We start from the raw sequence: 15,032 nt of genomic DNA, 5'->3' as shown, positions 1-15,032 counted from the left end.
TACCGGATCGCCGGGTGCGTCTTGCCGGAGATGGCTTGCCATGCCATGCAACGATGTTAGGGGAAGGCCCAACCCAAACATTGAACGGCTCAAGTTCGCTTGTGGCCAACACGCAGGAGCTGTCCGGCACAAGTTTGATGGTTTGTTGAGAAGACAAATAAAGACTTCATAGTGAATTTCAGGAGTGACGACATAGCGATGTAGCGATGACGTCACTGCGATGTGAATGTCGAGAATTCATTACATCACACTGCACTGATGTCACGAGAGTTCTACAATTGTGCTCATGATCGTCACTTGAAAGTATTGTTTTTCTTCTTATTATGGATGAACATCAAACTGACTTCGTCGAGCCTGGCACACACGGACCTAGGACTCGTCTCTAACGGATTTGTTTTTGGTGGCAGGGTGGACGGCTGTGACCTTTACGTAATGAAGCGCCTAAAAGACACACGCAGCGACACCCAAGGCAACGCCAGCAAGGATCCTTTTTTCCGCTCGAAGTTTTATTCCACGCGCTCAAAAACCATCCCCCATCCACCATCCACCGCCCAACGCGGCGATGTACGAAGCGCTAAAATGCGTTTCCAAACAACTCTGACCGGCAGCGATGGGCCCGAGTGCTGGGCCAAGGGACCTGGCTCACCAGGCCACGCGAGCCCCGGTCCCGTCCGATCGTGCGCCTTGCACCGCGGGGTACCGCAGGTTACACATCTTTTTTTATTTCTCCGCAACATCTGCGCCCTCGGCAGCGCGACCGGCGCCTACTGACGCCGTGGCCCCAAAAAAGCGCAAATTTTAAGCGTTCGGCACAACCTCTGAAGCCCTATCGCCGCCCTCATTCGTTTTTATTGTTCAACTTACGGATGGATTGAAATTCGTGCCTAACTCTTCCAACTGTATAATGCAAATGTCAATGTTTGCTCTTTAGCAGTAGGAGATTATGTTTTTTATTTTCTTCACGGTATTTGTTTTTCTCGGTTTTATTAGATAGTTTATTTTTATTTTTGTGTTCGTGTCAACAGTGACTTTTGTCTGGTCACTCTCCTGCACATCCCAACACAACCAGTATATGTCTCAAGACCGTGGGGTAGTCTGTTTTTTTTTTACTAAGGATTCCACCAACTACCACATCATGCAAACCACAACCGTGCGCGTTGCTTTTTTAGTAGAGACTATAGACACTGCGGAAATCAACGGCACTGGTCAGCTCTGGCAATGAGTAGGTGATGCAGCGCTTGAGAGTGTGTGTGTGTGATTCCACAAGCGCGTGCTTCGTGAATTGTATTCGCCCTTGACCACGCCGTGAGCTAAATCTAAATACCTGCACGGCGCCAGAAAAACCTGGACGCGTGGTTTAAAGCCATTAAACGAATCGCTCTGGAAATCATGTTAACGGGCCGATCGTTTCGGTTGAATTTCAGTCAAACACGCAGCGGTGAGCCACGCCCTGCGTTGCGTCGAAACCCGAGTGGCTCAGTGCGAAGAAAATGTCTCCTTCCTCTCCACTGACGTCTCGATGACCAAAGACTTCTCCTCGTAGTCATGCCGCTTGTCATCCACCGTCGTCTCCGTCGACTCCATCACCTCCAGCTTCTCGTAGCTGATGGAGGAGGACGTGAACTCGCCAGCCGCGCCGTATCCGGCCCTTCCTAGGGCTCGGCTGCCCAGATCCGTTGCGCTCTTGGTCTTCTCTACGTCATGCATGGTCTCCTGCGGAGGAGATGGAGGGGTTTTGCCTATGGACGTCTTGTCTCCGTCTTTGGCTTCGTTGTCTGCGTCACATTTCTTCCTGTCCGCGTCACGAGAGGCCTCTGGACCTTTGTCCTTCCCCTTTTCGCCTTTATCTTTTTCCTGCTCGCCGCCCTCTCGTGCTGGCGTCGCTGGTTCTCTGGATTCCCGCCTCTGCTCGGTATCTGGAACGGAGGGAGGAGCAGGTGTATGCGGAGGTACATGGTCTGGCGTAAGCATGGGATCCAGAGGGATGAGGATGTCTCGGTCAAGTGAGGGATCTGAAGGAGGAGCAGGAAGGGGTCCCAGTGATGGCAGGGGAATCAGGAGCTCGTCCTCAACCTCCGCTTGCATCACCGTCACGTGGCCGAGGCTCGGCTCGTAGTAGCACGAGGGCTGGGGCCAGCTGCCGTGGCCGGTGACGCACACGGAGCTCGGCATCGTGTACATCGCAATGTCTTCCTCGCTGCTGCTCGTCTCGGAGACACAGTCCTCGGCGTCCCCGTAGTCAATCTTCTCCCTGATTAAATCCTTCACCCTGCTGTAGGCCCTGCTGAATCTCACTCCGTCTGGGACGTCATCTCCTGCTTCGTCGTCGTCCTCCTCCTCCTCCTCCTCGTTTCGTTTACGCCCAGTCCACGTTTCCATTCCCGTTTTCCCCCATCGATCTTTCCCGTGGCCTTCAGTCTCAAACACGTCTTCACCCGGCGCGGTGGTGTGGCCGCTGCACGGATCTTCCGTCGGGGAGGTGGACTCAGCCAGTTTCCGACCGCGGGCCCGCACAAACACCGAGTCTGCGTCTGTATCGAGACAGCGCCAGCATCGACGCATCAGCACAGAATTCACACGTGCGCGCACTGTGCAATACCTGCATTAGGGCGCAATATACCGCCCATAGTTTTACGCTTTCGAGACTCGCCCTTGTTTTCCTTCTGCTACCGTCGGCTGTGCCAACGTCTAAAAGAGCACAAGCCTTGCTCTTTTCAAAACACCAAAATGTTGTATCCAGAAAGTGCATCACTTAAAATGTCAACACACATTAAACAGTTCCGTAGAATCGATTAGCTTTTACACATCCTGATGGGTTTTTTTTGTTTTGTTTCAATACTCGATCGCCCTGTCTACCAACATCACAGCAACAGGGCACGAAGCGTCAGCGGGTTGCTGGGAGTTTGCGAACCGCGCTCGCGTCGGCGCTCCGTGCGGTGTGACAGGACGCACCTGCCTGTGCCCCGCGGCCCAGCTCTCGTGCCACCAGCTCGGGCACGCAGCGACGCTCCAGAGTGTGCACCGTCGCTGGCACAGCGCCGATGATCACCGAGTGCAGGCTGGATGTCGCAGACGAACGAGCAAACGGGCACACGCACGGACAGAAGCGATCGGTGTTTGCTCAGCGGGGTGGTGGTGGGGTGGGGGGGTGTGTGCGCTATTCGCGTTCGGTGTCGCTGCCTGCGGCGCCAGCGTTACCGCGAGTCCTCGTTCTCGATGGCGCGGCGGTAGCGCTCCAGCTCGCTCTCCAGGTCGCGCGTGCTCGCCCACAGTCGCTCGTTCTCAGCACGCTTCGATCGCAGCGCCCCCAGCGCCTGGGCCAGCTCCACCCGGTGGGCCTGGAGCTCGGCGGTGGCGCGGCTCAGCTCCGCTTCGCTGGCGCCCTCGGCCTCCCGCAGATTGCGCTCCAGCTGCTTGCACTGCCACCAGCGCGGCGTCGTTGTGGGGTCCGGGGGGGGGGGGGGTTTTAGGTATGTCAGGTGTCATGGAGTCAGGGTTAAAATTAGGATGAATAAAATGAGCACCACTGCGGTCATCCTGTACACAGAAACTAGTTTTTGCAACGCGCATGTGGAATGTATACCCCTGTGTGAAATCGTTCTAGTAACATCACTTCAATGCCAATCGCACACTTCTCAATACAATCGGACACCACTGTTCCGAGATGTTAACTACCTCGCGTGGTACACAGGAGGTTGTGGGTTCGATCCCAACCCTGACGCCTCTATATTTGGAGTTTGCGTGTTCTCCCCGTGGTCACGTGGATTCTTGTCCGGGTCCTCCGGTTTTTCCCCTCGACATTTAGAAAAACACGCCTTTTAGAGTATTTGGCTGCTATAATTGTGCAGGTGATAAGCCACTTCGTTGAGCTATCATTTGTGCCCAGGTAGCTTCTGAAAAAGATCTATAGAGCTCAGTGGGCCTTACCTGGTAAAAATGTATATAGTTTGATAGTTTATTTTTTTGTTTTCAATCTTAACGTAGCAGAATTACTGGAGTGTTATAAAAACACACCTGTTGGCATTTTTTAAATTCAAGTCTTCATTTGTTCTCATGAACGAAGCTTCAAACTGATGTTGGATAGATCAGCACGCACAGCCTCGGTGTGGCTCTACAAGGTAAGATTCGTTTTTTTATATAGTGTATTGCGTTTTCCTTTACACCGCTCAAATTCACTCGTTAAAACAATAAGTTCAGCATTACGTTTTGATTTTAAATTGCCAGCGGCCACACGGCACAGACGAGCAAAGCTCCCGCTAAGCCACTGCCGACAAAATATTGTTGCCGTTCAGGTGAAGTCAAATAACGCGCTGTGGAAATAGCTCACGGTCCAATCTGATTTTGCCCAATGGGATTATCGGGTCCTTGCAAATCGCTGAGTTGACGGAATGAACGTAATCCGCGCACCCTGCCTGACGGCGGGGGTAGATTCACGGGATCTTGCCACAAGCCCAGGACGTGGATTATAACGTCCCCGTGCCAGGCATGCTACGGCCTTCGCGTCATCAGATCTCTGCTCCATACAAAACACAATTTGGATTTAGCGCAGCGCCTATATGTGACTGCATCACAAGACCGTGCCAATCTTTGGAAAGAGATTTTGGTTCTTCGATGTTATTTCCAGTTGGAAGAGGCTGTTGCGGGGGAAGGGGGGAGGGGGTAGGAGCAGTGGCGTGTGTAGCCAGTGCAACTGCACCAGAACCCAGAGTCCGACGATTGATGCTGGGGAAATCCGATAAGCTATGAAGCTCTTTTTCACAGGGCCCCAAGCGTCAGACTATAGACAAAGGGGTAATTATACAGGGGGCCCCATGTCATTCTCTGCACCAGGGCCCATTTCAACGACGCTGCAACCACTTTGGTATCGGAGGGTACAGGGTAGAGAGGGTACAACGACACTGCTTAGAGAACAGAGAGTCCACAGGCAGATGGGGGAAAGAGAAGCGTCTTGACCCTGAACTGCAATGGGGTCACGGCAGTGCAGACGGCCAGGGGTAGAGAGCTCCAGACACGTTGGGCAACAGAGGAGGAAGCTTCCTTCCATTGAATAGCAGCTAACTGACCTACAGGATGTGCATTGCGACTTCCCATTGTAACATAGCGTCCCACTCGTGGCATGCTGATCATGGTGATGGTGACGGACAGGCCCCGGCGGTCTTGGGAGTGTTCGCTTGAAGACCCCGCGGACGCGACGTGAGTCGGGGGGGGTGGTGGTGATGCTGATGATGGAGCACCTCATCCTGGAGCGCCCTCTGCTGGCTGGAGAGGGAGTCCACCAGGACGCGGAGCTCCGTCCCCTGCTGCTGGTGGACGTCGCCAGACCCGCCAGCACCGCCCTGCAGACGCTCACAGCCCCCCCCCCCATCACGCCTCATCATGTCCACATTCACATGGCCGGGCAAGTCGGTTCAGCGCAGTAGCGAGCGGCGTCATTCCCCCCGTGGAGCGTGGTGGGGGGGGAAGCCGAGACGAGACTGAAGGGGCAAACTCGGGGTGAATGCGGGGCTGGGACGAGCAGCTAGGTGGGACTCGTACCCAGCCACTAGTACTCACCCAGCCTCTAACATCAACCACCCAGCCACTAGTACTCACCCCGCCTCTAACATCAACCAACCACTAGGACTCACCCAGCCTCTAACACCACCCAGCCACTAGTACTCACCCAGCCCTCTAACATCAACCAACCACTAGGCCTCACCCCGCCTCTAACCCCAACCACCCAGCCACTAGTACTCACCCAGCCTCTAACATCAACCACCCAGCCACTAGTACTCACCCAGCCTCTAACATCAACCAACCACTAGGACTCACCCCGCCTCTAACCCCAACCAGCCACTTAGGACTCACCCCGCCTCTAACCCCAACCACCCAGCCACTAGTACTCACCCAGCCCCTAACCCCAACCAGCCACTAGTACTCACCCAGCCTCTAACACCACCCAGCCACTAGTACTCACCCAGCCACTAACCTCAACCAGCCACTAGTACTCACCCAGCCTCTAACCCCAACCAGCCACTAGTACTCACCCAGCCTCTAACCCCAACCAGCCACTAGTTCTCACCCAGCCTCTAACACCAACCACCCAGCCACTAGTACTCCCCCTATTACTAACATCAACCAACAGTTCCATCCCTCGCCCGAACCAACCACCGTGACCAAATCCACCGCTGCGCAAAGACCTCCCCCAAGCCGTCACCGCCCCCTCACGAAACCCGCGACGCAACAATCCGCCTGGCGCCCGCCCGTACGCACGCGAGCCGATGTCACCGCTGCATCTCCCCCACCGATGTCACCGCTGCATCTCCCCCACCGATGTCACCGCTGCATCTCCCCCACCGGCGCGCGTGCCCATGCCGTGGCGTTACAGGTCGAGTCGCCCGAGCGCGGTGCATTATCGGTGCGCGTGGCAGCAGCGAATTGGCGCGGTGGACATTCGGGTGAGGACGTTGGCCATCGCTGTGGACCCCCCCAACACCCCCCCTCGAACCCCCCCCCCCCTCGACTCGCTCCCACCCTCCACCTCGAACCCCCTTCCCCTTGACCCCTCCCTCGACTCCCCCATCGACCCCCCCCCTCAAACCCCCCCTGGACTCCCCCCCCAACCCCCCCCCCTCGAACCTACCCCCTCTCGACTCCCCCCCCAACCCCCCACCTCGAACCCCCCCCCTTGACCCCCCCTCGACCCCCCCACCTCAAACCCCCCCCTGGACTCCCCCCCCAACCCCCCCCCCTCGAACCTACCCCCTCTCGACTCCCCCCCCAACCCCCCACCTCGAACCCCCCCCCTTGACCCCCCCTCGACCCCCCCACCTCAAACCCCCCCCTGGACTCCCCCCCCAACCCCCCCCCCTCGAACCTACCCCCTCTCGACTCCCCCCCCCAACCCCCCACCTCGAACCCCCCCCCCTTGACCCCCCCTCGACCTCCCCCTTCCCCCAACCTCCCCCCTCGAACCTCCCCTCGACTCCCCCCCGACCCCCCTCCTCGAACCCCCCTCCCTTGACCCCCCCTCTCGACTCCCCCCCCCCCCCCCGCTCACCTGCCAGTCGCTGCCCATCTCGTGCTGAAGCTGCTCGGTCTCCGTGGTCCCCAAGACGTCAGGGGAGAGCCCCTCATTGGAGGACATCATCTGCCCCACGAGCTCCACGCTCTCACGGAGCTCGGACAGGTGCTGTGGCGAAGGAGGACCACGGGAGGGGAGGAGTCAGGAGAAGGGGGGGGGATCACAACGAGGACTGAACGATTTGGGGGAAATATCTAATTGCGATTTTTTTTTTCTGACGGATATTGCGATTGCGATTTGATTTGCGATTACATTTTTTAAAGTCAAGCTTCAGTTCAATATTCACTGTGTAATAGATTTAAAACACGTGATGGAGCATTACCACATGATACCATCAACATATGAATATATTTTAATGCAAGGATGAGAACATTAAATATATTAATTGCTTCCAACATGTATTTATTTTAAAAAATCATTGAAATAGAATAATCAAACATAGAACAATTGTTAAGTTAAATAAAAACAAGTTATAACAATAAAAAATAAAAAATTCAAATAAGAAAGTAATAGGACTTTTCAAATCGCAAAAAATCGCAACCTTTGCGATTTGCTAATCACATTGTTTCAAATTGCGATTGCTATTTGAAATCGATTAATCGTGCAGCGCTAGTCACAACCTCAGCCGGCCAACAAGCATCCTAGATTCCAGGAGATTACCCTTCCTGGTGACTCATACGACTCTAAACTTTAAAAAAATGAGCAGGTAAGGCCCACTGAGCTATAGAGATATTTTTTTCAGAAGCGATCTGGCCACAAATGATCGCTCAACGAAGTAGCTTATCACATAAAAATATCCATCAGCTAAATACTCTAAACGCACGATTCTAAATGTGGAGGGGAAAACCAGAGAAATCCACGCGAGCACGGGAGAACATGCAAACTATTTTCCATACCAAGCGAGGTAGTTAACATCTCAGCTCCTGGAAGAAAATAACACAACTTCTCTGTCCGTATCTCCGCTGCACTTTAGTTTTGAGTCGTGAGAAATAAATTCGATTTGGAGAAACAACTCAAGAATCCCCTGCTGTGCAGTGCGTCACCTCCGGGTGGCTAAGCTTCAATGCTGCTGCAAGCTGCCCTCGAAAGAGAACCCGGACCACGTGGGGAGTCCAGGATGACCCTAAGATTCGTCCCCGCAGGCCGGACGAAAATATGTATGCGGAAAACATCTGGCAGGTATTTTTCGCATCAGACAGATGTGTTCCACCGTCAACGCCGGAGCATCGCCGGAGTGCGTAATGGACTAAAGTCGTTTCTCGTGATGCCGCGGAGAATTCGAAGCCTCTGAAGAAGGGGCCTCGTCCGAAGCGTTGTCCCGCTGCATGTTGCTCTATTAGCTCGCGAGGCGGTGGTGCTTAGCAACGACAACGCAGCGCTGCCAAGCGCCAGGCATGGGGCGAATGAGTGTGAGGGTGACCAGGGGCGAATGAGTGTGAGTGTGACCAGGGGCGAATGAGTGTGAGTGTGATCAGGGGCGAATGAGTGAAATAAGAAGATCAACTGTGAATGGAAGTGTGAGTGCAAGAACAGCGGCGAACGAGTGAACGCACGACCAGACCAAGGGCGAATGAGCGAATGGCTCAACGAGGGATGAACTGAATGAGCGATGGATGAACGAACGCGCGACCATGAGCGACTGAGACACGTGGCCAGGACTTACGGTGCATCCTGACGAGGTGTGAATAAGCCAGGTACGAACGAGAATGGACGCCTGGCCGCGGGATGAATACACAAACGCCCGACCAAAGGTGAACGGACGAACGAACTAACGGCCGGCTAGGGGGCTGGTTGTTGTTGAATGAATGAATGACGGAACGTGTGAAGGCAGCAGCCACCTGTTTGTGAGCGTCCCGCGTGAACGCCGCGTCCTCCATCAGGACCTGAGTCTCGATCTGCAGCGCGAGGTGGGCGGACAGCGCCTCGTGCGCGTCCTGCAACACAAAGTCCGCTCCAGAGACAGATCCACCGAGCACTGCTCATCCTCCACCCCACCACCGGTGTCGTTCGTCTATCATGTATATACGAGCTTGTTTGTCCGTCCAAGGACGGGTGTATATTGCAGTAGATCTGAATATTCAAAATTGTTCAGCTCATGATTGTTAATGAGCGGGGTGGTGGGGGGTTGCCCCATGTGGAGTGACGTCACCCGCTAATGGTTATTGGGGAGGGGTGCGGCCACATGCCGCACCCCCTCATGGTTATTGGGGAGGGGTGCGGCCGGTAGAGTGACGTCACCCGCTCATGATTATTCATGAGGAAGGGGGTCCTCATGTAGAGTGACGTCACGCGCGGGACACACATTCTTGGCTTATTATATTAGTAATAAAAACACGCGCTCAAGCATTCACTCGCTCTCGAAGAGAGAGAGAGAGAACGACTCTCAGAGCAGCCACGCGGCGAGCCGGCGACGCTACCGACAATTACCCGAGCTCTGCGATCTTCTGCGTATAGAGGTGTTTTCAGCCCATGAATGGGCGTTCACATGGGGGAGGATACCGGAGCACCCGGAGGAAACCCACGCGCTGCGAAGGGAAAACCTCGGATCCCCGTACAGACGTGGCACGTGGAGTCCACGTCTTTTTTTTTGTCTGTACTCTGCTGCCTCCTCCCGGGGTTAATGGAACGTCCTCGACGCCCGCGAGAATGGAGATTGACAACTCGTGTGGCTGATCCACCAACCCCCCGCCCCCTCGCCTTTCACAGCGCCACGGCGACGCTGCTTAAAGGCTGCCCTGTGCCGGGCGCCCATCTCTGGACATCTGTGAAAAAACAGAGCTCCACAAGCTCATCGGATTCCTCGCAGTCTAGATCGAGATTCTGATTCTGATGCGGGGCCAATGTGGCAGAGAGCCCCTGCAAAAGGGGCCATTGCCAGAAACGTCACGACAGCCCAGCGGTTCTTAACCCGGAGTGCACGCTCCCCTGAGGGTGCGAGACGCCCTCTCTGGGGAACGAGAGACATGGCCAGATTTAGTTTAGAAGGTAAATCATCGAACACACAGTTTAGGCACGTAGGCACGTAAATACAACTACGTTGCTTCATCAAACCCGATGTGTCGACCTACTGCCGGCTTCGGAGCCCTCTACTACATTAATATTAGCTGCCTCGCCCATCTCTAAACTTTTACAAACAGCTTGCCCTCAGAGGCTAACCTCCCTGTTCCTGATGACGACCGCTTGTGTTGCGATCGAAACGTCGTGGTATTTTTATTCCGTTATTTTATTGTTATTATTTTTTCTATCTACGTGACGACTTTACATGAAAGAACCATGGAACATGAAACCCGAGGTATATATTAACATTCTACATGTATGTTTGTTCACGATTGAGAAGCACCAAAGGGGTGCAAGGCTGCAGTGAAGGTCAAGAAGCACTGCTCCAGGCCCTGCCTCCTCCTCCGACGAGTTATTGCTGCCGTGCGCCGGTGCCGAGCAAGGCGCGGCAGTGCGGGAGAGTGGCGTGGTGGTGGTGGTGGTGGAGGGTGAGTGGCGTGGGGGTGGTGGAGGGTGAGTGCCGAGCGGGGCTTTACGTGGCTCAGCCGCTCCAGGTCTTCCCGCAGTCGTTGGAGGTTGTCGCTCTCACTTTTCCACCTGAAATTCACGGCGAGTCTTGGTCAGACGCTGCCTCGGCTGTGAGCGGGACATCATGGCACCATCATTCAAACCCACCACCTCATCAATCGTCATCATTATCACTACCATCTGTAATACATGGGGTTGTTTTGGATTAGATCGCGTAAGTGCCAATGTGTTGTGGATTTGCTCTCCAACTCACCGGTGTGCCGTATTAGTAGCGAATTGGCATGTTTTACGTGACAACCCTTACGAATTTGCTGTGTCGGGTGGTGGAGGGTTTAACGACACATTTATATTATGGATGAAATTTGTCGCGAAAGCCTACTATGCGTTAAACATTCCGTCCTCAAAACAGACGGCGCTGCTAGTTTCACATGTAGGCTTTCGCGACCAATATTCATAATAGATGGGGTTTTGGGGGATTAGATCGCGTAAATATAAATGTGTCGTTAAACCCTCCACCACCACCCGACACAGACAATTAGTAAGGTTTGTCACGTAAACAGAACGTGCCAATTCGTTGACACATCTGGCTGCCCGCCTGATGAAGCTGGTTGTAATTCCTGGTGAAACGTCGTACTCAGATTGTAAATGTTGTGGGTTTACTCTCCAACACACCGGTGTGCTGTACTAGTGTAGTAGGTTCAAATTAGGTGCACACACACGCAACTTGGAGGCAACACTATTTATTAAACGGTAAGTAATATAACACTCTACATGAGGTGGTGACCACCTTCCTCAACTCACTAACATTCTGGAACACGACACAGACTGGACAAGGCAGGCAACGGCCTGCCTGGCCCAGGACGACGACTCGGGACTTGACGACCGAAGATGTCTTCACCTTGGAGTACAGTACAACAGCAGCCTCGCTCTGCGTTCACACCACGCTTATATTTGGTTTGGCGTGGCTGGCTCCGCCCCGGCGTGGCTGGCTCTCTTCAGGCCACGCCTCCCTTCCCAGGACACGCCTCACTTCCCCCACCTCTGGGAGGGTCCGGATCCCTCCACCACGCGACCCCCCAGGCACCCCCTTGGGGCCCCCAGCCTTCGTACGGGCCGACACAGTAGTGACCTTTCTCTGTCACTACACTAGTGACGAATTGGCATGTTCTGTTTACGTGACAAACCTTACTAATCGGCTGTGTCGGGTGGTGGCGGGTTTAACGACACATTTATATCTACGCAATCGAACAAAAAAACTATATTACGGATGATATTGGTCTCAAAAGCATGCGAGGTATTAAACTGATAATAATCACTATCAACCTGCCACTTCTGAGTACCTGGCGTTTTTTTGTTTTGCTGTGTGATGCCTTGTACATGTACAGTGCCTGTTGTCAAACCACGCGTACCACGTGGGGGTTACGCTGATTCTACTTCACCACGCTGAGTTCGTGCCGGGTTCGTGAAAGCGTAGAGCATAGAGACAGGCGCATAGAAGCACAGTCCAACCACGGATCGTGCGTGCATCGCCTGCTACTACTGCCCCACACGTGTTTGTACAGAGTGAAAAAAAAAACTAAGAGTATCAATCCTTGCAGTCACGAAAGCTTCAAATCTAGAATTGTACAGGGTGCTTCAAAATAATGTGAACACTTCTGAGAATTTGCAACTGTGCCTCCGAGCTCTGGAGACCACCTGGAGAAGATTCCAGGCGTGCGTTGACAACGATTGCGAACAAGTGAGAGACTCTATCACTTTTTGAAGCTCTTGACATACAGTTGTTATCATGTTACAGTGTATTATCCATTATTTCCCCATTAATAACGGTAGTCCCATGTAAGTGTTAACATTTTTTAGAAGCACCCTGTGTACAATTGTACCCAAGTCTCCCTTGAGAGAGAGAGGGAGAGAGCTGAGGTCTCAATGGGATCTTAGCTGGCTTAAATAATGGCAATCAATCGCTCGATCAATCAGGCAGACACCGAAGTCTCCCTCGGTGCGCCCCTGTGCAAGGTGAGCTGACGAGGAGTCGCTGGGACCGACGCGGAGGGACACGTGGTGCAACGGACGCGCCGTTTCCCGATTCGAGGCCGTGAATGTTGAGTTGAGTTTCGTTTGTTCGTGCCGCCTATACAACGGGACCGATAGCCGGTAGCAAACAACAACGAAGACGGGCATAATGCACACGTATTTGCGTGTACCAAAGCATAATATGTAGCAGGTCAAACTTCTATCGCACCGTACGTAGCCAACCGTGCTCGTCGGAGGTGCTGGGGAAGGACAGCAAACTAAAAAACAAAAAGCAGTTCTTAAGAATTGAGTTTTCAATCTAGAGTTAGACGTGCACAGCTCTAGTAGCTTCCTAATATCGTAAAGAAGAGCGTTCCAGACGGCCGCGGAAGCGCATCTGAAAGCGCGTTTATATGTTTATCGTAAGCTTTGAGAACTTTGGGACCCTACCCAAGTTCCGTGGCAATGTAGGATATATCGATAGAGGACTCTACCCTATCGCTACTCCGTTAAACATAACTGCACGCCACTGCAACGCGAGCCAGTGTGTGTAGCGGGAGTGAGTGCGTTAGGGAGTGGGGGCGCAGTGGTTAGCTCACTTCATGACGAAGCCGGGCTATGTAACTTCGATTTCCGACCACGGTTAATATCAGTAGCAAGTGATATTAACTGTACTCTTTGGTTCTTTCAGGAAAGTCACGTAGGTAGAAAAATATATTTTAAAAATATATCTGTAAGAAAAATGTATCACGACGTTATTTTATTTTATTTTTCTACCTACGTGACTTTACCGAAATAACCAAATAGTATGGATTCCTGCAGTCACGAAAGCTTCAAATCAAGATTGATATTAACTGATGGACTGGACCTGGGTCTCCTCTAGGTCGACTCGACTTAAAAAAAATAGTGGTGCATTGTAAAACCATGAGCACAATGGATAGATAGAGAGAGAGACACAAACGGCCGGACATGGTCGTGACCACACCACCTTATCGTGTGCCGTACAGGCCTTAAATAGGTGGTCGCTAAATGCACTTGACCCAACTGTTCATAATTCTAATACGAGGGACCGTTGTCTTGGAGCTGGTAGTGATGGACACCGTGCAGATGTGAAGTTTTTTGTTGTTGTTAATTAAATACGCAGCTGTGTTTTAATGAATACATTTGATTCCAATTAAATAAACGCTTTACAAGTAAACACTCGCGTAATGCGTGGCACGTTTGCCGCAGCTCTCTGTGCGGGAGTCTCCGTGTGTGCACGCGGACCACCCTGACCCTTGACCCGTTATCACTCCCCTGCCGTGGCGGACACTGGATTACCAACGTCCTTGATAAATGGGGCACCAGCTACGCCACGACACCGTCGCCTGCACCGTGCGGCCTCGTCGTTCCCCACGCCCCAAGTGCCTGGGCCAAGTTCCCCCAACTTCCACTACCCCTGGCCCACGTGCTCCACGTGACCCTCCTCGCTCATGGCCTTGGGCCCCCTACCGGCGCTTGTAATCCGTCTCCTCCCCGCGCGCCGCCTCCAGCTCGCGTCGCAGGCGCCGCTCCTCTGCCTTCAGGTCGTCCAGCCTCTGCTCCGTGAGCCCGAGGTACTCGGAGTAGACGGCATCAGGCCCCGAGAGCTGCGCGAGGCGGCGCGCCTTCTCCAGCTGATGTCGCAGCACGAGGCTGCGTTGCTCCAGCGCGCGCGCTCGGCCGATGAAGCCGCTCAGGTGCGCGCTCAGCTCGCGCACTTCGTCCACTTCGGCCGCGTCGGCCCCGAAGTGGGCTGACTGCGGCGGCGGCGAGAGGCGGCCGTGCAGGGCGGATGGCTCGAAGCGAGCCAGCGAGCCGGCTCCCCAGCGCCCGAGGCCGTCGTCCCTCCGAGCCGGGTCACGCGCCCCTCTGGAGGCGGTGACCTCCTGTCGCTCGGCGAGACCGCGGTCCGGAGGGGACGCGGCTCCTCGGTGCCAGTCATCCCCGCGCGGTACCCCGACCCCGCTGGGTTGGGACATGCTCGGGTCGTGTCAGGTGGCCGGGCATCCCAGCCAGCGTGAGAAAAGCGCAATCGGCCCGAGAGCCTCCATATTTATAGATTTGCTCGCTAATCCGCGGCGCTCGGACGCCGATCGCGCTCAGCGGTATTTTCGTCTGACGGCTCGAATAAAACCAAAAAATGCCAGCGCTGCTGGGCGAGTCGCACGCGGATGAAGCGAGACAAAGGGAAACACCGACGCGGGCCGCGACCGCCGAGAGCCGGGAACAAAGCTCGGCCCCGCGCCTGCGATCAGCTCTCACGCCCTTTGCACAAACACAGCTGGCCTATTCTGCCAACAGAATAAATACAACGCGCAACAGACACGCGCGCGCGTGTGTGTCGGTGTGTGTCTGTGTGTGCGCGGGCGCTGAGCGCGCGCGCCCCGACTCCAACCGCGTTGCTTGCAGTGAA

General features: G+C 54.2%; 1 protein-coding gene across 1 annotated transcript; it reads right to left on the bottom strand.

Annotated features, from left to right (window-relative positions):
• Positions 1 to 414: 414 nt before the first annotated feature.
• BFSP1 (beaded filament structural protein 1) lies at positions 415 to 14,598 on the bottom strand. Its single transcript, XM_078857913.1, has 8 exons — positions 14,090 to 14,598; positions 10,597 to 10,657; positions 8,902 to 8,997; positions 7,040 to 7,171; positions 5,235 to 5,336; positions 3,199 to 3,419; positions 2,953 to 3,059; positions 415 to 2,531 (listed from the first exon to the last, which is right to left on the bottom strand). Exons 1-8 carry the CDS (start codon positions 14,596 to 14,598, stop codon positions 1,477 to 1,479), a joined length of 2,283 nt encoding a protein of 760 aa, XP_078714039.1. The 3' UTR covers positions 415 to 1,476.
• Between the last annotated feature and the right edge of the window lie 434 nt (positions 14,599 to 15,032).

Source organism: Lampetra fluviatilis, chromosome 7 (genome assembly GCF_964198595.1).
Source record: "Lampetra fluviatilis chromosome 7, kcLamFluv1.1, whole genome shotgun sequence".
NCBI classification, from domain to species: Eukaryota; Metazoa; Chordata; class Hyperoartia; order Petromyzontiformes; family Petromyzontidae; genus Lampetra; species Lampetra fluviatilis.
This window is presented reverse-complemented; position numbering and strand designations above follow the sequence as displayed.